Source organism: Protopterus annectens, chromosome 10.part0 (genome assembly GCF_019279795.1).
Source record: "Protopterus annectens isolate FY-2018-M chromosome 10.part0, PAN1.0, whole genome shotgun sequence".
NCBI classification, from domain to species: domain Eukaryota; kingdom Metazoa; phylum Chordata; order Ceratodontiformes; family Protopteridae; genus Protopterus; species Protopterus annectens.
The window spans coordinates 343,622,957-343,645,456 of NC_056744.1; the positions used below are offsets into that span (position 1 = coordinate 343,622,957).

The 22,500-nt window shown below is 43.2% G+C and overlaps 1 protein-coding gene across 3 annotated transcripts in view; it reads left to right on the forward strand.

Annotated features, from left to right (window-relative positions):
- The window catches only part of SOAT1 (sterol O-acyltransferase 1), a 1,410,727-nt gene that overhangs the window by 800,488 nt on the left and 587,739 nt on the right, over nt 1-22,500 (forward strand). For all 3 annotated transcript variants that reach the window (XM_044085246.1, XM_044085245.1, XM_044085244.1), the window contains exon 6: nt 15,580-15,687. In XM_044085246.1, coding sequence (XP_043941181.1) covers nt 15,580-15,687 — 108 coding nt within the window. The remainder of the gene's footprint in view (nt 1-15,579; nt 15,688-22,500) is intronic.

Consider the following 22,500-nt stretch of genomic DNA (forward strand, 5'->3'; position numbering starts at 1 on the left):
CAAAACTTAGAAATCTCAAAAGATGAAGTGCAATACTGGTCACAGTGCTCGGGGCTTCTGAATGGAGATCGCAGTACAGTGAGGATTGGGAAGTGTACCCTTTTTATTCACTGTAGTGTGATCTCTTAGTTGGTATGGTGGTGCAGTGGGGGCTTACCCCTCTGCAAAAATGTAAGATGTGTATTTTTTGTTTTGTTGTAGTAGCTGGTGTTTCACTGATGTAAAGTTTGGCAAAGTGAAGGTTCGGCGATGTTCGGTTTTGAAGTACTCGTCTCATCAGTTTAAGTTTCTGTAAAGTGTAAATTCGATAATTCAAAGTAGACCCAGATATGTGTGTGTGTGTGTGTGTGTGTGTGTGTGTGTATATTTATATATGGGTCTGTTTCAGAAGAGTGAAAAAACAAAAGACTCTCAAAATCAGAATCTCAAAATGCTGAAAACTCAAAATACTGAAAACATTTTTAATGCAGGGGTAAGATCTTACAAACTTAGAAAGTATCTACTTTCTAAGTTTGTAAGAGCAATATTTAAAATTTGTCTCTATTTTTGAGCCTTTGTACCCCTATTATTTATGGCTCTGTCCAAATTACTTGCTCTAAGAGGTTGAGGTATGATACTGCTTACCTAAATGTGGCTAAAGCATTTGATACAATACGTCACTCAGACATTGTCACCAAATGTACAGAACTTTATAACATGCTGGATAGCTGTCTGTCTCACAGGTAGGACTCTGAGATAGAATTGGTGAGGCCACTTCCATAAAGGAGCCAGTCACCAGTGGAGTTCCTCGGGACTGTGCTAGGCCCATTCATCTTTTGCATCTACTAGGCTCTGGCTAATCAAGTTCTCAGATGATTGCAAACTGGAAGCAGTCATTGAATCACCCTAAGATGGAGCACCCTTCTGACAGGTCTAACACAGATAAACACTGGGCGCTAAAGCCAAGGCTTAAAACTTAGTACCAAGAAATACCTTCTGAGAAGATGTCCACCCTGGTAACTCATCAATAAAAGTTGATTCAGTAGTTAGGGGTCTGGGAACTCATGTAGATAGTAACCTAGCCTTCGACCAACGTATCCAAGGTTGTAAGAAAATCCTTCTGTGTTGCTCAACTTAAGCAAGGACATGGCATCTGGGTTCAGAGAGGTCATCATACTAATGTACTTGGCCCTCATCAGGCCCATCATAAAGTATAATGCCCTGTTTGATATGTACATGACCAAACACATGCAGTAATTGAAATGTCTACAAAGGCTCCTTACAAAAAGAATACAGGGAGTAAACACAATATCTAATGTTGGTTACCTCAAATCCCTGTCTGTCTACTTGGTATCATACAGACTTTTGAGAGGTGATCTTTGCCGGGCATACAAGGCATCCCTGAACTCTGTTGATGAATCTTTTGCACATCCTCAAAACAAACAGCATCAGAACTACTAGATTAAAATACATCAGTTTTGCTTGCAACGTGTACAGGAAGTGTTGGAGAAACAGATATGTTTGTTGGAGAATTCCCATTCTCTGGAATAGGCTCCCCATCCAATTGATGCAGAGTTCCTCCCCATGCCTGTTTAAGCTCAACTTGGACCAATGGGCATGTAATCGGAAATTCACCACTGATCTGGCACCTATGTCCCTGATGCATAGAGGCAGTCAGTAAGTCACATCTGGATTGCTTGGCTAGGATTATAAGGGCTATGGTGGTTGTTAGCCTAGTGTAGAACTGTGAACCTATTAAAATTATAAGTTAATGTAATACAAACAGGGACTGCAGTATGAAGTGAGAGACAAAAATAGGGTTATGGCATATTTACATCAACAGGGGAGAGAAATTGATTGAAATAAGGATGACAGTGAAGACGGGAGAGTAAGGAGATGTAAGGTATGAGTAGGTGTTTGTTCACATTTAGGGATAGAGTTTATCATGGGGTTGAGCAAGAACAGAGCCAGATTTTGGCTACGTCTTTCAGACTGGTTTTAAAGGACTAGTGGGAGGGTGATGACAGGATGGATACAGGTAGGAAGGTCCAGGCCATAGCAACATGGCACAAGTACAGGCCGTGCCCAGCAGATTTGATAGTTTTGTGGATAGAGAGGAGCTTTTGGCCATTGGATCGTAATGACTGAGTGTGGACATAGTTGTGTAGAATGGTATTTAGTGCTGGACAGGCAGATTGATGCTGGATAATTTTATAGGGGGCAAGAAGCTGTATATATGTTAGTTGATGATGTAGTTCTAACCAATTTAGGCTTTTTGGTGCTGTAAAGTGGAGGGTTCTGAAGGTGTATTTGCTGCAAATTTAGCCACTTTTATTGTAACATTATTTCAAGTTTTGCTTTTTGTAATGCATGGAGGTCAGTAAAGATGAGAGAGATATAAAGTAGTGGTGGGGTTAGGAGGTAAGTAGTGGCAAACGTAGTTTTAGTTGTATCAGTGAGAGAGTTTTTGGTGATTTTTCTTGGCATTTTATATATGGAGGCTGAATTTAAGGTCATCATCCACTGTCAAAACTAGTAGCTTGTTATGAGAAGTTACTTTAGTGGTTGTATTATTAATATAGAGCAGTTTATTTATTCATTCATTCATGAGAGAGGGATTTGGGTGGGAATAGTATTTTGTTTTTTTTTTTGGGTTGAGCATTAGTTGAGTTACAAAGCCATGTTTCGGTGGCTGCTAAAGCTTCCCGATTAATTGTATATATGATGTGCTTATGAGTATGCAGTCATCTGTGTTTGTGAGAATATTAGAGAGTAGGGAGCCAAGGATAAGAGCCTTGTGGTACACTGATGGTGATTGGGAGGTTTAGAGAGAGAGTGGAGTGACATTTTACTGACTGATACCTATTGGGCAGGTAGTCTTTGAACTGTAGAAGGGTGGGATGAGACAGACCTAGTGAGGACATTTGAAGTAGAAGGTTACTGTGACAAACTGTGTCAAAGACTTTAGACAAGTCTAGAAATGAGGGGACCAGTTCACTGTTTTATCTAGCTTTATTGACAGTATCTAGGTTAGATGTGCAGTGCTAGTACTTGGGGAGAAATGGAAGTCATGTTGTATGGGGGACAGGAGTTCTTCCTGTAGGAGATAGTTTAACAATTGTTTTTGAATACAGTTTTCAGATATTTTGGAGGGGGGAATATGATTGCTATAGGTCTAAAGCTAGTGATGTCTGTTGAATTTCTTGCATTGTATAGAGGATAATGTGCTTTTTTCCAGATATATAGAGAGAGAGAGTGTGAAATTCCTGTGTTGACCTGTTTATAGGGAATGAGATGGGATAAGCAGTGCTATTGGCTGCTGTTTTAGGCTACTCACTTGGAAGGTCACTGGCTGAAGAATAGCATGGTCTAAGTTTGAGTAGTCTTATACAGGATGTAGGCACAGGTTTGAAGGTGAAAGTGGAAGTGGTGATGTAGTTGTTGGGCAGGGTTGGGACCTGATGTTAGGGAGTCCTTAGGGGTCCTATGCTATCTGTGCAATAAAGATATTAATTCTATTGCAGTTTTGAGTGATGAGTTACTGGGAGATGGATTAAGATTGAATTTTTGGCTGGAATGTAAGATTTCTTTAATGGCTGACCAAACTTTTTAAGGGTTTTGTTTACTGTTCTGAAAGTTGATATAGTTCAAGTCTGTTATAGTATAGTCAGTATAGACTAAAAAGGATTCTTGTTGTAGCCCATGTACCCAGCTGACAGTTGAATCGGAAAAAATACTCCACTCACTGGGTGGTACAATGCCTCAGCTTCATATAGCTTGGCTCTCTGGTTCAGTTTTCTCTTGGGTACCTTCGGGTTCTACTTTGCATGTCCTCTCTGCCTGCATTGTATTGTCACTTACCTCTCACATGCTGAGGATAAGCAGCAGGTTTATTACTTATGGGTATGCATACAGTGCGTGGTGTTGTCCTTGTAGTGATTGGTGCGGTATTCAGGATTGGTTTCTAGGATTTGCACCCACTGAGTGCCAGTATAGGTGCCTACCCCCACCCCACCCTGTGATCTTATTTTGAATAAACTATGGAATCAAAATTAATGAATAAATGCACTTTCACTTGGGTTTGACTCATAACTAGGATACTGTTTCCCAGCGTTTGCCACCAGCAGGTGTTTCTGTTGTAGACTCATTCTGAGAAGACATTTAAAACTGACAGGATTGAAGGGACTCGTGAAAGTTTTCCCACCCTGAAAAGGTACCATGAACTTTTAGGAACAGTGAAACTCAACTTTTCTGTACTCTCTCCTACTGAACCATTCAGTGTGGTATTTGAGGATGTTTCCTTTGAGTCAAAATTTCTGTCTTCAGACCTCAGGAAGGCGGATAGATTTTAAGTAGGTCAGAAGTGTGTTCAACACCTACTCAATAATTCTGAAGCGAGCTATGCTGTTATGTCTTTGTTTGCAAGTGGTTGCAGAATAGACCTTGAACTGAGCGTCTTGTTTTTTTGCAGGGAAAGTTGAATCCTGAACATTTTTGTGAAAAAAGTATACCTCTGTTACCCTTTTTTATAGTTCAAGCTTCCCTTAAAGTAGGGTTTTTAAATTCACTTAGCAGCTGCTTACTGATGTGACCTAACATTTCTGTCTGCGGTCACTGTGCTATTGCTTTGGTTTTTAGGTTCATAGGTAGATACTAGGCTATCTGCCCAAAGGCATTTATAAGCCTAGCCAGAATGTATTGGCTTTCGACTCCCCCTTAGATTAGTTCCCTGTGCCTCTGTCCAGCAGAGCCATTGAAGTGATTCCTGGGGTAAACTTTCTGTTTCCCATCCACTCGTCAAGGTTTTTCTTTAAGAGGGTTAGCAAGGACCTCTGCCTAATGTAGATTGGAATCTTGTTCCAGAGCAAGGGAAGTCTCTGGGACAGGAATCTGTCCCTCCAGCACATCCTATTTATTGTTGTGGTGAGGTTTAGATCCCTAGAGCATGTGGCTTGAGGGGATATGGTTTTCTTTAAGTGGAGCATGTCCATCAATTGTGGGTTGGACATGGCCTTGTATGTCAGGCAGAGATCACTTGTGAATAGGTGGTATGCAACTGAGTACAGCTGGAGTTTCTTCGGTCGGCCTGCACAGGGCATCTGTTTTAGGCCAGTGATCTTCTTGGTGAGGTACTTCTGTGGTCTTTCCAACTGTTGCAGGTGTCGTGTAAGGTATATCCCAAATGGGGCATTGTACTCGATGATGGGTCTGATGAGTGATGCGTAGAGGGGCACAATGACCTCTTTATCTGGATGCAAACCTTTTTGTGATTAGGTGGGTCACATAGAAGGATTTTCTAACCACTTTGGCAATGTGATTATCAAAGGAGAGATTACCATCTACTTGGGTCCCCAGATCCCTTATTACATCTTCTGTATTTAGGGGGCTACCAGCTATGTGGTAGTGTGTGGGTACTTTGTTTTTTCCAAAGGGGATGGCTGTGCACTTTTTGGCATTTAGCTTGAGGCCATGGTTCTGACACCAGGTATCTGTCTCAGTGAGACCCTTTTGGAGGATGTCTGTGTCAGCCAGAGAGTCAATTATAGCCCCTAGTTTGCAGTTGTCTGTGAACTTGGTCAGCCATAGTCCTGCTGTGCTTGCCTGTACCTCTGACAAGTATATGCTGAACAGGAGGCGTCCTAGGACTGAGCCTTGGGGAACACCAGTTGTAACCGGTTTAGAGTCAGACCTAGCTCCTGCAGCTCTTGCCATGTGGGTTCTGTCCATGAGCCAATTGGCAACCCATCTCGTGATGCAAGAGTTTATGTTCAGGTTGATGAGCTTGTCTATAATACCAGAATGGGGAATGTTGTCGAAGGCCTTTGCAAGGTCTAGGTAGGCTGTGTGGACCACCTTTCCCTTGCCTATAGCCTTGGTAACTGTCTCAAAGAAGTCCACCAGGTTTAGGAGGCATGATCTGCCCTTAACAAAGCCGAATAGGGTAGGGTCCAGTGTTTGGAGGTTCCCAACGTCTCTGTTAATGAGATCCATGATGATGTGCTCCATAGCCTTGTAGACCAAGCTAGTCAGGCTTATAGGCGGTAGTTCCCGGGGTCTGTTGTGATACCACCTTTGTGGAACGGAATAACCATTGCTGTGCACCACTCAATGGGCACGTAGCCTGTGGAGAGGCTAAGTTTGAACAGTGTGTATGTGAGGGGTTAGTTCATCTTTGAGCTCTTGTAGGACACAGCCTGGGACACCATCTAGTCCCATTGATACTGTGTTTTTGGCTTTAGAGAGGGCTGTTTTAACCTGAGTCTGTGATTTCACTACGCTCTTCTGGTATGGTTATGGGCCCTTTAGAGGGTGAGAGGGGGGTGAAGTTTGCACTGAACCTGTCTATGTTGTCGATGATATCAGTCGGTTTAGTGTATTTTGTGCCATTCTGCACCAACTCCGCGCTGATATGAGAATTGTCACTTAGATTCTTGACATAGCTAAATAATGCCTTGTGGTTTTCTTTGGAGTCCTTGGGAGTCCTTGGCAATGTTTCCTTCAAAGCTAGCCATGGATAATTTTATGAGGGATCATAGTTTCTTGCTGACACTGATCAGGGATGTCTTCCGTTCTTGGGATTTTACTCTCTTCTGTACTAGTTTCCTCCTTCTATTGTATAGCTTGTTTATGGCAGGGGTCCACCAGACTGGTTTCCTTTTATTGCAGAAGTGAGTCTTGGTTTTGTTTGGGATAGCACGATCCATGCATTCTTGTAGGTCCCCATAGAGTGCATTAGGAAAGGAATTTGCAGCTTGGGCATTATTATCCTTTAGCATGGGAGCTTTGAAACTTTCCACCTCTGTCTTAAGTAACGTGAAGTTTGCTTTTGAAACATTTTTCACGGTGGTTTCTTTGACCGGGGGTGGGAGCGGAATGTGGATATCGAGAGTGATTAGTTTATGGTCAGATTTAACCAGCGAGCGGTTGACCTCCGGTGTGGAACACCGGTTGCCCATGTTGGTGATGACCAGGTCCAATATGTTGTCACCTCTGGTGGGGGTGTTGACCAGTTGATCCAGGGCATTTGAGTTTATAAATTCTAAGAAATGTTGGGCAAGGGAGTTAGTACTTGAGTAGTTCTCCCAGTTAATGTTTGGATAATTGAAATCACCCTATATTAGGGTGTTTGGTAGGACCTTTATGTTTCCGGAAATGCGGAATGGTGGTCCTGGGACATGGTGGGTGATCTGTAGCAAGCTACAATTTGAATTGCAGTTTTGCCCGTTGTTAGTTGCACATGGATGATCTCTGAGGCATTGTGCTGTGCCACTAACCTGGAGGTGTGGGTATCCTTGATGAATATGGATACGCCCCTTCCTTTTGTATTTCGGTCCGGGTTCTGTGGCTGAAATGTATGGTACGAGTTGTAGCCTGGCAGTGCTGGGGTGCTCTCTGGAGCCTTAAACCAGGTTTCTGTTACTGCACATATATCGATTTTCTCCATACTGAGTAGTGCCTTGAGTGCGTGCATTTTGAGGTTTAGACTTCTGGAATTGAGTAGCATCACCCTCAGTTTTTTGTTATTTGTGCTATTTACGGTGGTGGGTTTGTTTTTTGAGTCTTGCCTAAAAAAGGCACTATGGGGGTGGCAAGAGCCTTGGCCAGTATTTGAAAACCTAAGGGTAACAGTTTTAAGCCATCTCTAATGAAGCAGTGTGGCTTGTCGAGCATGTCAACCCAGGTTGACAGACACTGGATCCCCTTTGAATGACTCCAGAAGTTTAGCCAGTTGTTGAAATTGATAATTTTTTTCTTTATACCATGGTATCATTCTTGATGAAGGCAGGATGCTACTCAGGGTCAGGGTCACACCGGCCTGGGCTACGTGATCAGAGAGCTCTTCCGTGTCTCTTTTCATGTAGTCCAGGGAGTTATGGCTCAGGTCATTCACACCAACATGGACAATGACAGAGTCGTATTTGTACTTGTTCTGGAGTCACCTGAGTGCTTGTGTTATGTGGTGGATCCTGGCACCCAACAGGCAGCTAACAGTGACCTTCTCCTTGTTCAGCCTAGTGAGTGGGACATCAGTGTGCCTGACTATAGAGTCACCTTATTACTAGTGTGTTGGGTATGTTATTTTGCCTTAAGGGCTCTGATTGCTTGGCACGCTGGTTTTGTGAAGTATGTGTTCATGGTTTGTGTTGGGGGGTGGAGGTTGCTTAGATGTCTGCTTTGGAGGTCTATGTTGCTTTTGCAGATTTTTTATTTAGAGCCTCCGAGTATGTTTTTGTGTATTTATGTGTGTTTTTTGCCGGTGCTGGTTTCATAGGTCTATGTGAGACTGGTGGTGTGATGGAAGTAATTTCATTTTCCTTTTGACTGTCTGGTCCATTGTTTGGTTGAGAGAGCTTAGCCTCCAGTTTGGCTGTATAATTGCATCTCTCACATGTATTAGTGTTTGGTGGTAGGAGGAGAGGGTTGTCTGTGTACATGAGGCAATTGCAACATTGCCTCAAAATGCCCAGATTCACCAGTTGGACCGGAGAGTACACCTGAAACTGCCCCTTAGACATGCCTGGATAGGTACAGTGAACTGTTTTCGTGATTGGCTGGTAAGGTCAAATATAGAGAGCCTTGTCCTTCTCTACAGTATAGGAGGGTCTACTGCTAAGGTTTACTAGTGCTTGCTAGAAGTTTTGAGCAAGTGCTGGGCTGAGACGTAAATGGCTTGAGTGCTTAAGTTGAAAGTTTGTCTAGTTCCAAGGGAAAAATTGTAGAGTAGACTTTGTGGAGCAGGGAATAGTTATACCCTAGCTAACCAGCACTGCCCTGCACACAAAACCGTGCTAATGTGGCTTTTATAGCAGGGAAATGAGAGAGAGAAATTAGCCCAAAATGGCCAGTAAACTACTAATTTCTGGGCTGAAACCACTCCTCCAGGGACAGATAGCCTGCTCAAAGCTTCCCTCTCTCACAGGTGAACAGAGAAACTTCCTTCTATCCAAGTAAGGTATGGGCAAACACAGAAACTTGTAACACAGTCCTGAATTCAGCACCAACCTGAAAACTGGACTATATTAGCTTAGAAAGGCGGGAAAACAAGTATTTTTTTTTTTTTGTATTTTCAGAAAATAAAGCAGATGCAATCAAAAAAACACTTTAAATGCACAGAAATGGCTATCACACTTAAGTGTGTAGCCTACAACAGTTAAACAGGTTATTTAAACACAAAAATTACATAGTTAAAGTACAGGCAGTAAAATAAGTACAATATGTAGCTGAAACAAGCTTTTTAAATCATGAAAATGCTAAAAAATCGGTGTTTTAGGTGGAATTAGCTAAAGGCAGCAAAACAAAATGCAGAAAAATGATACTTAATTACTCCAAAGTCTCCGGGCCAGTGTAACCGTGTTCTAACCAGGATGCTTCCCCTTGAGAGCTCTGCATGTACTCCAAAGTCTCCGGGCCAGTGTAACCGTGTTCTAACCAGGATGCTTCCCCTTGAGAGCTCTACATGTACTCCAAAGTCTCCGGGCCGGTGTAACCGTGTTCTAACCAGGATGCTTCCCCTTGAGAGCTCTACATGTACTCCAAAGTCTCCGGGCCGGTGTAACCGTGTTCTAACCAGGATGCTTCCCCTTGAGAGCTCTACATGTACTCCAAAGTGTCCGGGCCGGTGTAACCGTGTTCTAACCAGGATGCTTCCCCTTGAGAGCTCTACATGTACTCCAAAGTCTCCGGGCCAGTGTAACCGTGTTCTAACCAGGATGCTTCCCCTTGAGAGCTCTACATGTACTCCAAAGTCTCCGGGCCAGTGTAACCATGTTCTAACCAGGATGCTTCCCCTTGAGAGCTCTGCATGTACTCCAAAGTCTCCGGGCCGGTGTAACCGTGTTCTAACCAGGATGCTTCCCCTTGAGAGCTCTGCATGTACTTCAAAGTCTCCGGGCCGGTGTAACCGTGTTCTAACCAGGATGCTTCCCCTTGAGAGCTCTGCATGTGACCTAACAGCTGCCGCTGCTAGTAGTGGAAAGGATGTCATTGCTTGGTAGGTTTACATCCCAGTTCTGTCTCCTGCATGTCCTGGTTTATGTCTAGTACCAACTGCAGTCAGTTGTGGTCAAGAACGTCCCACTCTCACTCTGCCCAAGCATGTACAAACCTCATTCATAAGGTGTACACCAGGGCTTGCTTAGTTCCACTCATCAGAAGGTGACCATTGTCCTCTCCTCAGAAGTGGAACAGGCGATGCCTCATCCCACCTTCACTTCGTACCATTTCCAGCAGACGTCTGTACCACTAACTAAACACAGGTTGCTTGGGTCTGAGTCTGGACTTCATCCCTTTTCACCATGGAAACCAAAAAGTAAAAAGGTCACACAAGCAAACCAGTTAGTAAAAACTGCAAGAACAACCTAGCCAAGCTAGAGTTTTCACTGTGTGATACCTTAAACCTCCTGTAATAGAGGCCCATGAGATATGGGTAAATGACCCCTTAAAGACATTGTGTTTCAGCTGTATGGCTTCTGAATACTCATGACTTTTTCCTTTTTCATTTTAAGTCTTTGTGGGTACATTCAGGCCAATAAAACGGGTTTGTGCCATGGAATACTCACCATGGAGCTGTATTGAGACATGTAGAAGAAGTGGCTTTGGGGGGTGCTGACCGAGTCTTTAAAGTCTCCACACTTTTAGAGACTGAAGCCAAGGTTGGAAACAGTCAGATGTGGCTAGTAGGCTGTGATAATGTTATTGCCACAGATAAACATGGATTAATTTTGATTTTTGTTGAGAACCTTGTGTAGGATTGATGAGATTTCTTCCCTTTCGCCTTTAGTTTTTGACGTAGCTTGTTGTGTAGGTATTTTATCTCCTTTTCCTTTCCCCTTTAGTATTTCTGACTTTACTACTGTGTGTGTGTGTGTGTGTGTGTGTGTGTGTGTGTGTGTGTGTGTGGGGGGGGGGGGGGGGTAGGATGGACAAGAAGTTTAAAAAGCGCATCTCCTCCAGGCATAAACTGCACCTCCAGGATTGACACTTTAAATGTGTTTAGTATCTTGGTATGGAGCATTTGGACTCAGGTTGCTTCATCTGTGAGAACTTTGTTTCACGTGCTATTAATGAGCATAAGGCCGAGTTTGTGTTGAGAGATTTTGCTCTCCAGCTCTTCCAGTGTCATTTCTGCTTAGAAGACTCCCCCCTGGATCCCAAGACTGGGTCTGAGAAGGCTTAGCTGTGAGACTCTAGCATTCCAAGAGGGAGCACAAGAGGTTGTCTTCGGCCTCCACCTGTGAGATGATTCACTTAGTTTTCTGGGTCTGAAGGTTTCTCATTTTTTGGGCTACCCAGTAACATCAGCACCGACTTTGGCTCTGCTCTGATGTCTAGGAGCCAGTCACCTTTGGTTCCGAAAACAGCAAAAAATGACATCTCGAGCTCTGAGCCCCTTCCTGGTCAAGGGGCACCTTCGAGCAGGGTATCGTCCCCCTTTCCTACCTTGTACTCCTGTTTGCTGCTGGAATCCTTATAAACCCCAATGCAGTGCTGTACGTGAGGAAGACGTGGAGGGACCTGAAAAGCATTTGGGATTGAACACTGGGCAACCTGAGAATTATGTCCTTTCTCTAATTCAGCCGTAGTAAAGGAAATCGGGTAGTGGACCAGAATGGGGGTACGCAACCAGCTGTTTTCCTTCAGTTCCATAGAACCAAGTCAGGGACTAACAACTACAGTGCACTGTCAAACCACTGCGAGTTCTCTGCCTTACTTCAAACTTATCAGGTTGCACCAAACTTTGGCTTTTTCCTTATGCTAGACTCTATATTACGGAGTAAATGTGATGACTGCTCATCTTCAGGACCAGTGGAGGTTTAATGACTGTGTTGAGGACCGTGAAGGGGCCATCTTTTTACTTATTCAAAAATATCATCCCCTTTCTTACTTTGCGATTTTTGTTTTCTTTTTTTCACAAAGTTTTGCAATTTCTTTATGCATCTATTTGGACATATTTATTCCTGGATTATTTATGAAAATTGTTGTTGTTGTCCACCTGTGGCTACTTCAGACAACTGTTGATAGCTGAGGATGAGGCTGGAGTGTTAAAGATGATGGCAGACTTAGCATTGATTGCATATATTAAGGCATAGTATTATGCCTGGTGGAGTTTACTGTATTGTTCCTGTCTTACTGGATCGCCTGCACTCGTCCCAGTGGTCATTTTCATTGGAGTTGTGTTCCAGTCAGACTTCTTAGAGCACTTGCTGCAAGTGGGTCAGATAATGTTCTCTTCAGAACTTCTGCATAATATAGCTTCAGCTAAAACATTTGTACTTGAGCTAGCACCTTTCTGGTGCATTTGGTGTTGTTTTAAAGCCATCCTCTTCACAAGTCCTTTTTGTTTCTCTTGCATTTTTTTAATCCATATGCCTTTTTGACCACCATATTATAACCATACCAAAGCCCATATCCCTTATGTACGGCACCGTATTAGCTGTTGCAAACCTTATGTCTAACGAGGCTGTCATTTGAACAAATTCAGATGTGACATACCTTCCTTCTGATATATAAATTGTACAGGTTGGCAAAGAGTTGGTACTTTTGCATAGCTCTTCAGACAGAGGATTCCTTTTTTGATAGACTTGACCTGTCCTCCAAGATAACACTGGGGATGTTTTTTGAAACCCTTAAGCTATTACAAAATAATTAGAATGTTTCTTGCAGTCTGTTTTGATATTGTAGCTTTGCAAGGAATTGCTTTCATTGTATTTACATATTCACTTGGTACCGAGACAGCTGCTTATACATGAAAGCATTTTTAGTTAAATATCTAACTGCTTTACTTTTGTAAAGCCAAGGACTTGACAAGTATTTAATTTTTGTTTGTACCACCTGCCTGCTGATAACCATCCTGTGTTCCTTCCAGGCTGTTCACTTCTCTTTAGGTGAGCTCCAGTCATGGCAGGCTATCTTATACACAACTGTAGATCAGAGTGTATGTGGTGTATCTTTAAGAAGCAAATAAAGGACTGAACGTGCACATGTAAATACTGGGCATGTGCTATTCCCAGTGCCATTTTGAGACTGCAGCCAGAGAGTGAGCATATATGATTGCAGTAGTTTGTTTGTATGCAAGTTACTTAAGTTAAAGTCAGTAAACTTCTATTGTGATGTGTTTGTATATAATAGAGCTTCTTGAACAGAACCCATGAAGACTTTTTCTACTGTGCCCAAAGTAGGAGAGCGACAACAGCCATCAGGGTTTTCTGCTTAATTTTGACCCTAGCAGTGGCACCCAGTGGCAGTTGATCGGCTGAGCTGCATTACTTGCCTGCTGGACTTGGGTTGTATTGCATATACCAGACTTTGGCTTCAGCTTGGGCTGCCTGGTGAGTGTGCACCCATCACTTTTCAAGTGCTGATACCAAAGCTCACTTTGATACCTTGGTGAGTGTGCACCCATCACTTCCCAAGTGCTACTAATAAGCTCACTGTGATACCATGGTGAGCGTGTACCCATCACTTCCCAAGTCCTGCTGACTGTGATACCCTGGTAAGCATGCACCTATCACTTCCCAAGTGCTGCTAATAAGTTCACTATGATACCTTGGTGTTTGTGCATCCATCACTTCCCAAGTGCTTCTAATAAGCTCACTGTGATACCTTGGTGAGTGTACACCCATCACTTCCCAAGTGCTGCTAATAAGCTCACTGTGATACCATGGTGAGCGTACACCCATCACTTCCCAAGTGCTGCTAATAAGCTCACTGTGATACCCTAATGAGCGTGCACCCATCACTTCCCAAGTGCTGCTAATAAGCTCACTGTGATACCCAAATGAGCATGCACCCATCACTTCCCAAGTGCTGCTAATAAGCTCACTGTGATACCCTAATGAGCATGCACCCGTCACTTCCCAAGTGCTGCTAATAAGCTCACTGTGATACCCTAATGAGCATGCACCCATCACTTCCCAAGTGCTGCTAATAAGCTCACTGTGATACCCTAATGAGCATGCACCCATCACTTCCCAAGTGCTGCTAATAAGCTCACTGTGATACCCTAATGAGCATGCACCCATCACTTCCCAAGTGCTGCTAATAAGCTCACTGTGATACCCTAATGAGCATGCACCCATCACTTCCCAAGTGCTGCTAATAAGCTCACTGTGATACCCTAGTGAGCATGCACCCATCACTTCCTATGTGCTGCTAATAAGCTCACTGTGATACCCTAGTGAGCCTGCACCCATCACTTCCCAAGTGCTGCTAGCAAATGTCACTGTGATATCCTAATGACTATGCACCCCTTACAGTCCAGGTACTGCTGGTGAAATGTATGGTGACAGCCTGGTGAGCACCTGTCACTTTCTGTGTGCCACTGGCAAAGGTCAGTGTGGTATCCTGAAGAGACTGTTCACCTTTCACTTCCCAAGTGCTACTGACAAAACTCACTGTGATACCCAGCATCTGCTCAGTGTCAGTACAACAGTAAACCTTGCTGTGTCCCATCCCCAGGATGGATGAGACAACTTTGGCTACTGTCTCACAATCCCTCTTTGGCTCCCCATTGCCCAGGTTGTTAGTCGGCCCAGAGAACTCTTGGTCACAGTCCGTGTGATAGAACAGACTTATGTAAAGGTATGTTACCAGCATTAATCATCTGTAATTTTTATTACTTAACCTTTCAATTTTTATGAAACTGCTTTCTTCTCCTTTGGCACAAACATTGACAGAGGAGCGCTTCCATCATTCAGCTATATGCTGTTCATGTTTAGCTACCTCAGATATAGTGGCCTAGTTTTCACTAGAGTACAGGACATATGCATGTGCAGTACACATGACACTGGCCCAACACTGGCATCTCCTGGGGACGTGCTTTTGTTGTCTAGGTCTACTGCCTTTTGTCAGCCAGCTCTAATGCTTGTACCTGGGGCTTTAGCCTCTGTTTCTTCCATGGGATATGATGGTGTAGTTGGAAAACCCTTGTTGTTCCTCTGCAATAAGACAGCCAAACATACATTGATCAGTCCTTTGTGGCTTTTGTGTGTCTTTGTTTTCGACATTGGACTTGTCAGTCACTGACTCTATGATCTTATTTCTGTAATATTTCTGTAATGTTCCATTTCTTTGACTGCATTGGCTGTTCTTGAATTGTAGTTTCATAGTTTGTGCATGTATATTTTCACTGTGTTAAGGTCTTTATCCTTTCCCCATGATTGTGCAGCCATACGGTTAGCAGGTTTAAGTGTGGAGGTGCACAAAAAACATTGTTTTCAGTTTTGTTTCTGTGAAGTTTTGCTTGATTGTTTATGATCAGACACTGTAGCTATAGCATGCATTTTCTGTTGCTGCTTTTATAGTGGGGCGGCCATCCCTACTACCTCAGCTTGAATTATTTGCATTGTAGGTGTGGTCCAAACATCTCTACCAGTGGAGCCAGTTTTATTTTCCACTGATAATATGTATGCCTTTTTACTTAGCATTGTGTTTTTGCAGTACTTTAATAAAATAAGGATTGTCTGTGTTTATGCATAAACTGTAAAGAGAAGCACACCACTGAGAACATAAATATGCAAAGAGCAGGAAACACGTGCATGATTTTTTTCTGTAGCTAACCTCTGCAAATCAGAAGTTAATGCATTCTGTTTTGTTTCACAGCGAGTTGTTTGAAGTGAATCACATTCGCACCATCTATCACATGTTTATAGCTCTACTCATTCTCTTTATCATCAGCACACTCATGGTCGACTTCATTGATGAAGGAAGGTGAGAGTTTCTGACAAATGTTGGGGTTCCTTTTGTGTCGTTGGTGGTGGGGCCTGACTCTTAAACCTGCTGTCCTGCATGTTGTTTTATGCAGCCTTCAGAAATTGTTGCATTTACTGTGTGTGTCTGTTGTAGCAATGTTTTGAGTTTGTATTTAGCCACTGAAATGGAAAGCATGCTAAAAAAAAGTTCTAGAAGTTTATAGGAAGTCATTCTTTTTTCAGCATTAGTAAGCACTGTTCATTTTCCACAACATTCTTTAAGAATCATATATTTGTAATGTTTTGTCCCACTCAACCCTCCCAATGGAAAATGTCGAGTGACATCTGTGATAGCCAGGCTGACAGTGATGGCAGGTTGAATCCCAATACCAGTGCACCAGGTTTAAATCTCACAAGTGCCAACCGCTGTACCACCTTGGTAGGTGAGGCACAGGGGCTTGGAGCCCTTGAATCTCCTTGACTGCCCCAAGTAGGACTGCTAACTAACAGAAGGGATGGTCTCTCGAGTCGCATCACTGGTGCCCAGGTTAAACTGTAGAAAATTACACACAAATCTGATTCAGTAACTAATTTATCAAATATAACTTGGCCTCAACGGCATATATGCATTGCTGCCTTGGTACGAGTGAGCTGCTGACAGTCGCACCCAGACTAGGACTGCACACTAACCACTTGCCTAACACCCCAGACCCTTTAATCACCACTGTCTCTGTGAACTATAATGTCTTACAGTGCCCATTAGTCATGGTAGTTGCCTTTCAAACAAGTTATTTTCACAAACAGTTCCTAGAGAAGGCTGTTAGAATTCTCCAGTTTCCTATAGTTTTCATTATGTCAGAGTAGTACTGCCACCTCCCTAGAATTATTGGGCTAGAGACCCACCAATTACTCTTGATTAATACACAAGTAAAGGAACTGCATCTTTCTTGTAATGTTATCAAGTGATCTGGTCTTGAAGATGGACACAAGCACAAGAGAAAGTCTTGATGATGGACACCACGGCTTGCCATGCTAGAGTGCTGAATAATACCCAGTCTTCAGATAAATAATAATACATAAATAAAATACCCTGCCACAAGATTTTGGAAGTGAATAAACAAAACTTTTATTTAAACAATACAGAAGTCAAAACATTGCTGCTGCACACTGAGTATACAGAGGTCAAGGCAATGCTGAAGGAACAAAAATAGCAATCAGATTCGCACACTCAGTACTTAAAGTCTAACAGTTAATAGTCAAGTACGTCTGACTGTAGCTTAGAGTACTGAAACCCACCTAAAATATACAGGGCAGATTGCAGATTTTCATAACAGTCTTACATAAATATAGCCATCTCAATATCTTGTAGCACAACTGACTTTCCACTGGTTGCAGTTCCAGTTACTTATTTTATCTTATTGCTTCTACCCACAGACACATCAGTTCTTTCCTACATAATTAAAAAAAAAAAATAATAATAATAAATAACAATACAAGGGATTTCCTGCACATCTCTTAACTGTTTCTATGCTAACAGCTGATTTCTTTCGATGTTACAGGCTCAGCAGTTCTTTAGTGTCTTATAATCCTTTTGGCTTTCTGACCTCAAACCTTTTTATAGCTTTAATGTATACATTATACATACAATGTACATTAAGTTAGGCCGTTCCAGAGAAACTGCCGAAGGTTACACTTCTGCATTTCATTTGCAAGTTTCATACATTTCTTTTCCCATTTCCTTTTTTGCATTCTCTGAGGAGAAGTCGCAAGGGTGCAAATATTTTTTCTACTACAGGAAGCACACCTATTGCAGATTTCACAGAGCTTAAATGTGACTTTACAAATGTGTTAGCTTGAAATCAGAAAGGAAGACCACGGCACATTTAAATAAATGTCTTTACCTTGACAGAAAACATTATTACAGGATGCATCCACTTGCTACTTTGCAACTCAGGCTTGTCTGCTCTACGAGGGGCAGCCAGACCAAATATTCAGTTCCAGGAGAAGCTGTCCATCCGCTGTTAAAATCCATGTCTCCGATGCCCCTTCTGAGCTTGGCATCTGTGCAGACCAGAATAACGGTCTTCACAGGTAAGAGCTCTTCAGTGCTGTCTCAAGTAAAATTGTGCTTTTAATACACTTTAGGATTGTCCTGATCCCCCCCCCTTTGCTGCAGGTACAGCTCTGTCTTTGTCTGTCTTTAGCACTGCCTGAAGTCTCAAGTGTGTATGTTGTTCCCTGCTCCTCAGAATCATTGTTATAAAAAATCCTGTAAAATGCTTCATAGGTTCTCATGCAGTGAACCAGATATTCTTTGTGTTTCACTGTTGCAGTCATCACATTTGGGTTATCTGCTTGCAGTAGCCCTCAGTCAGCCTGATTATCAAAGTCTTGGGTGCTGCGTCGGTTGCTGTCTCATCTTCCATGACGTCAGGTAGTCAGGGGTGTAAAGCATGCAGCCGACGCCATTACATCAGTATTTCTTGCCGTGCTGTGCCCGAAGAAGAAGCAGTTCGCAAGTGCCGGTCGGCCGACTCCTGAAATTTTCGTTTTCGAGTTTCAGAACCGAAGTCTTCAACTAAAGCTAAGTACCTCACTGGGGAAACTTTTTCTTGCTCTAAACCAATGTCAGTAAAAGTCAATAATTGTATTTCTTGTGGAAAGCAAATACCTCATAAAGATTTTAATTCGCACTGTATTCATTGCTTAGGCCCTGACCACGACGTACCTCGCTGTCGGTTTTGTGCCTTATTTAAGCAATGAACTGTTTGTCATCTGTATATTTATGCTTTTAAATATTTTGGTACTTGGTTCAGTTATCCAGATATGTCTTCGGTAAGCCACCCGACTACTAACTTTCTGAAAAAATGCAAAGATAAAGACAGAGACAGGCCACCTAGGTCCAAAACTGACGATGATGCTTCCCCTAAGCTAGTCGCTAGTTTGCTTTCACAGCACCTGATACCCGCTACTTCAGATTCGCAGGCCTCTACTGAGACCCATTCGGAGTCCGGTATGCCATGAGATGCTTCAACTGTGGAACCTGCAGATGTCTCTACCTTGGATGGGTCCGGAGCCGCTGTGCAGGCACCGGCTTCTGAGGGTGTATTCGGGTCTACTGACTTGCATATTAAACCAATGCAATCTTATTCTTCAAGGCCTAAAACTCGAACCATGCCTCGAAAACTGATGCCCAGACTGCATGGTCAGGCCTCTATGCCTAAAAACAAATGCTAAGAATTGCTGAAGACCTTATTACTTTCATCAGGGGAAGCCAACATTCCTCCTCTAAGAGACCCAGGATTGAATTTGCTTATGATACTTCTGGTCAGGACTCTGAAATTTCTGTTTCCTCTGATGACCAGGATTTACCCTTATCTACCTATGAGAATTCTGATGCAGAGGACTGTATTCACTCTGCTTCCCCTCCAGAGGATTTCTCTTTTGGTTAAACCTTGCATACTCTTGGGGAGCATTTTCGCTGGGAAAACTTGGATTACTCTGATTCTAAAAAGAGGCTTAGGGTCTTCTTACTCCTGCCCCAATGCAGGCCTTTAGCTTTCCCCACTGTACTGGACATTGTTGATGATGCCTTTTCGGAATCTAGCTTAGCACCTGACTCTTTATCTCCTGCTCTCAGAAAACCTGATATTACAGGGTTCCTGACTCTCACAAATTCCTTTTTAAAAATCCTACTGCGGATCCTGAGAACATTTCACAGGGATCCAAGGGCGTTAAGGCTACTACTGCCAAAAACCCTACTCCCTCTGATAGAGATTCCAGGGCGCTGGATAGATGGGGTAAGAAGGTTTACACTTCTGCAACCTTGGCCATTAGGGCATTAAACTGCCAGTTTCATATGTTAAAGTATCAGCAGCATATTATTGGATTGCTTAAACAGAAAATGATGTTGATTCCTGGTTGTGCTAAAAAATAAGGATTTACAGGATTTAATGCATTCTGCTGAACAAATTGGTAAACATACTTTGCAATGTGGTTTTGATTCACTAGAAGCATCTTGCAGGGCTGCTGTCACTGGGTCTGTACTTAGAAGGCATGCTTGGCTTAAGGAGCAATCTTTGCCAGATCAAGTTAAAGCTAAATTGCTGAATGCTGCCTTAAATCAGGACCGCCTGTTTGGCAACAAAGCACAAGAAGTACTTAAAAATATGGAGGAAAAAGCTAAATCTATGCAAACTGTTAAAGATTTCCTACAGGTACAGCCTCCAAGATTTAGTAGGCATTGGCCCTCTAAGAATTGGTCCTTTCCCACCTCTTCCAGGCCTTCTCAGCCCAAACTCAGAACCAGCAGAACACCCAGGCTTCAGTCCCAAGGTATGCACAGGACTAAGCAGTGGGGAGCTCCCACTTCCAAATCAGGGAGTAGTAAGACTCCCCCTTATGGTACACTGTCTCAATGACTTAACTTTAAAACCTCCAAGCCCTTCTCAACTGACTGCTCTTTTAGGGGTAAAGATTGCTCTGCAGACAAAAAAACTGGGAACTAATTACTCAGGACAAATGGGTTTTAAATATAGTTTCCCAAGGATACAGATTTCTCTTCCACGAGTTACCAACCCCAAACGGTAAGCCAGATCTACCCCCAAATCAGTGGGCAGAAGCTCAAAAGCAAGTACTCCCTCTCTTAAGCATAAGGACTATTCAGCCTGTACCAGAAGAGGAAAAGGGGCAAGGTTTCTACTCAAGACTTTTCCTGGTACCCAGGAAAGATAACTCTTGGCGTCCTATTCTGGACCTTTCTATCCTAAACACCTTTTTGGTGATCCCAAAATTCAAGATGCTAACTTTTCACCAGTTTGCTTCCTATGCTAGACAAGGATGCCTGGTTGGCAACACTGGATTTAAAGGAAGCCTACCTGCACATCCCAATCAGGGAATCTTGCAGAAGATACCTACACTTCAAAGCAGACTACATGCACTATCGGTTCTCTGCACTGCCCTTTGGCTTATCTACTGCTCCCAAGGTATTCACATAGTGCCTATCTCTAGCCATTGCATTTTGCAGGCAAAGAAATATTCAGATATACCCATACCTGGACAATTGTCTAATTAAGGCAGAAAGCCAGGACATACCTTTGAATCATCTGGCGTTTGTGCAGAAAGTGCTAACTTGTCTGGGGTACACCATAAACGAAAATAAATCGCATCTTGTACCTTGTCAACAACTTATGTTCCTGGGAGCAAGCTTGAACACAACTTCCCAGATGGCTTTCCTCATGCCAGAGAAAAATTCATTTGACAGCTTACTTCAAACTAATGACCACAAAAACCCTGCTATATCTGCAAGGCAAATACTGCAAGCCTTGGGGTTCATGGCCTCCTGCAGTCTACTAATTCCATATGCAAGACTGCATATGAGGAAACTGCAATGGTATCTAAAAAGTCTATGGTGCCAACATTCTCTGCATCTAGAAGCAATGATTCCTGTCATACCTTGCCTACAGTTAGACTTCCTCTGGTGGGCAGAGGCCTATCACCAAAACAAGGGACTACCATTTACTCTACCCCTTGCCACCCAAACCCTAACAACAGACTCATCAGACTTTGCATGGGGGCTCACCTGGCAGGGAAGTGCATTCAGGGCAAATGGAACCCAAGTCAATTGCACCTGCATATCAGTCTAAAATAAATGTTAGCTGTACAGAGTGCTCTAACAGCCTTCAAGGACCACATTCCTCCAGGACAACTAATGGTAAGGACGGACAACACCACTGTTATGTGGTACATAAGCAAGCAGGGGGGACCCATTCATACCCTCTCTGCAGACTAGCCATGGCTGTGTGGAGCAGCTGCCAAGTGCATCTACAGGGTCAATTCCTGCCAGGAAAGGTAAATACACTGGCAGACAAACTAAGCAGAAATCTCATGGACCCACACGAGTGGAAACTGGAACCAAAGATTTTCAACATGTTGATAAACAAATGGGGGATCCCAGATATAGACCTGTTTGCCTCCCCCAGAACTACCAATTGGACAAATTCTGCACAAGGACTCCCCACAAACAAGCATGGAAAGTGGATGCCCTGTCCTTCAACTGGAAAAATCTATCAGTTTATGCCTTTCCTCTTCTGCCTCTCCTCTCCAAAGTACTACTAAAGATCAAACGGGACAAGCCAAGGACGATGCTGATTGCACCAGACTGGCCACGCCAACACTCGTAACCCCTCTTGCGCAGTGTGTCACTGCTGGCACCATGGCACCTGCCTCAGACTCCTACCCTGCTGTCCCAGCGGGAGGGCCAGATTCTACATCCTCAGCTTCAAACCCTGAACCTGGCAGCAAACAAGTGTTGGATGTCATTTTGGAGGCAAGGAGGCTTAGTACTAGAAAATCTTATGCTGAAAAATGGAAAAGATTCTGTTCCTGGAACCAGACTCAAGGGATGGGCACAGCAGCATCTAATTTACCTCAAATTCTTCAATACTTAACTGAGATGCTTCTCAAGGGCCTTTCTTTTTCCTCCATCAGAATTCATGCCTCAGGCTTTTCTGCTCATTACAACACAGAACCACTCCTCTTCTCTCATTCACTGCCGAAGCAGTTCCTCAGAGGGGCCAAAAATGTAAGACTACCCAGGAGAGCCTCAACCCCAGCTTGGGACCTTACCTTTGTATTGGAAAAACTCACTCTTCCTTCTTTTGAGCCAGCTGCAACTGCAGAGTTAAAATTCCTTTCTTGGAAAACAGCCTTCCTTTTAGCAATCACTTCAGCAAGAACAGTGTCTGAATTACAGGCCCTCATGGCAGTGGAGCCTTTCATCATCTTTCATGTGGACAGGGTGCCCCTCAGGACCAATCCCTCCTTCATGCCC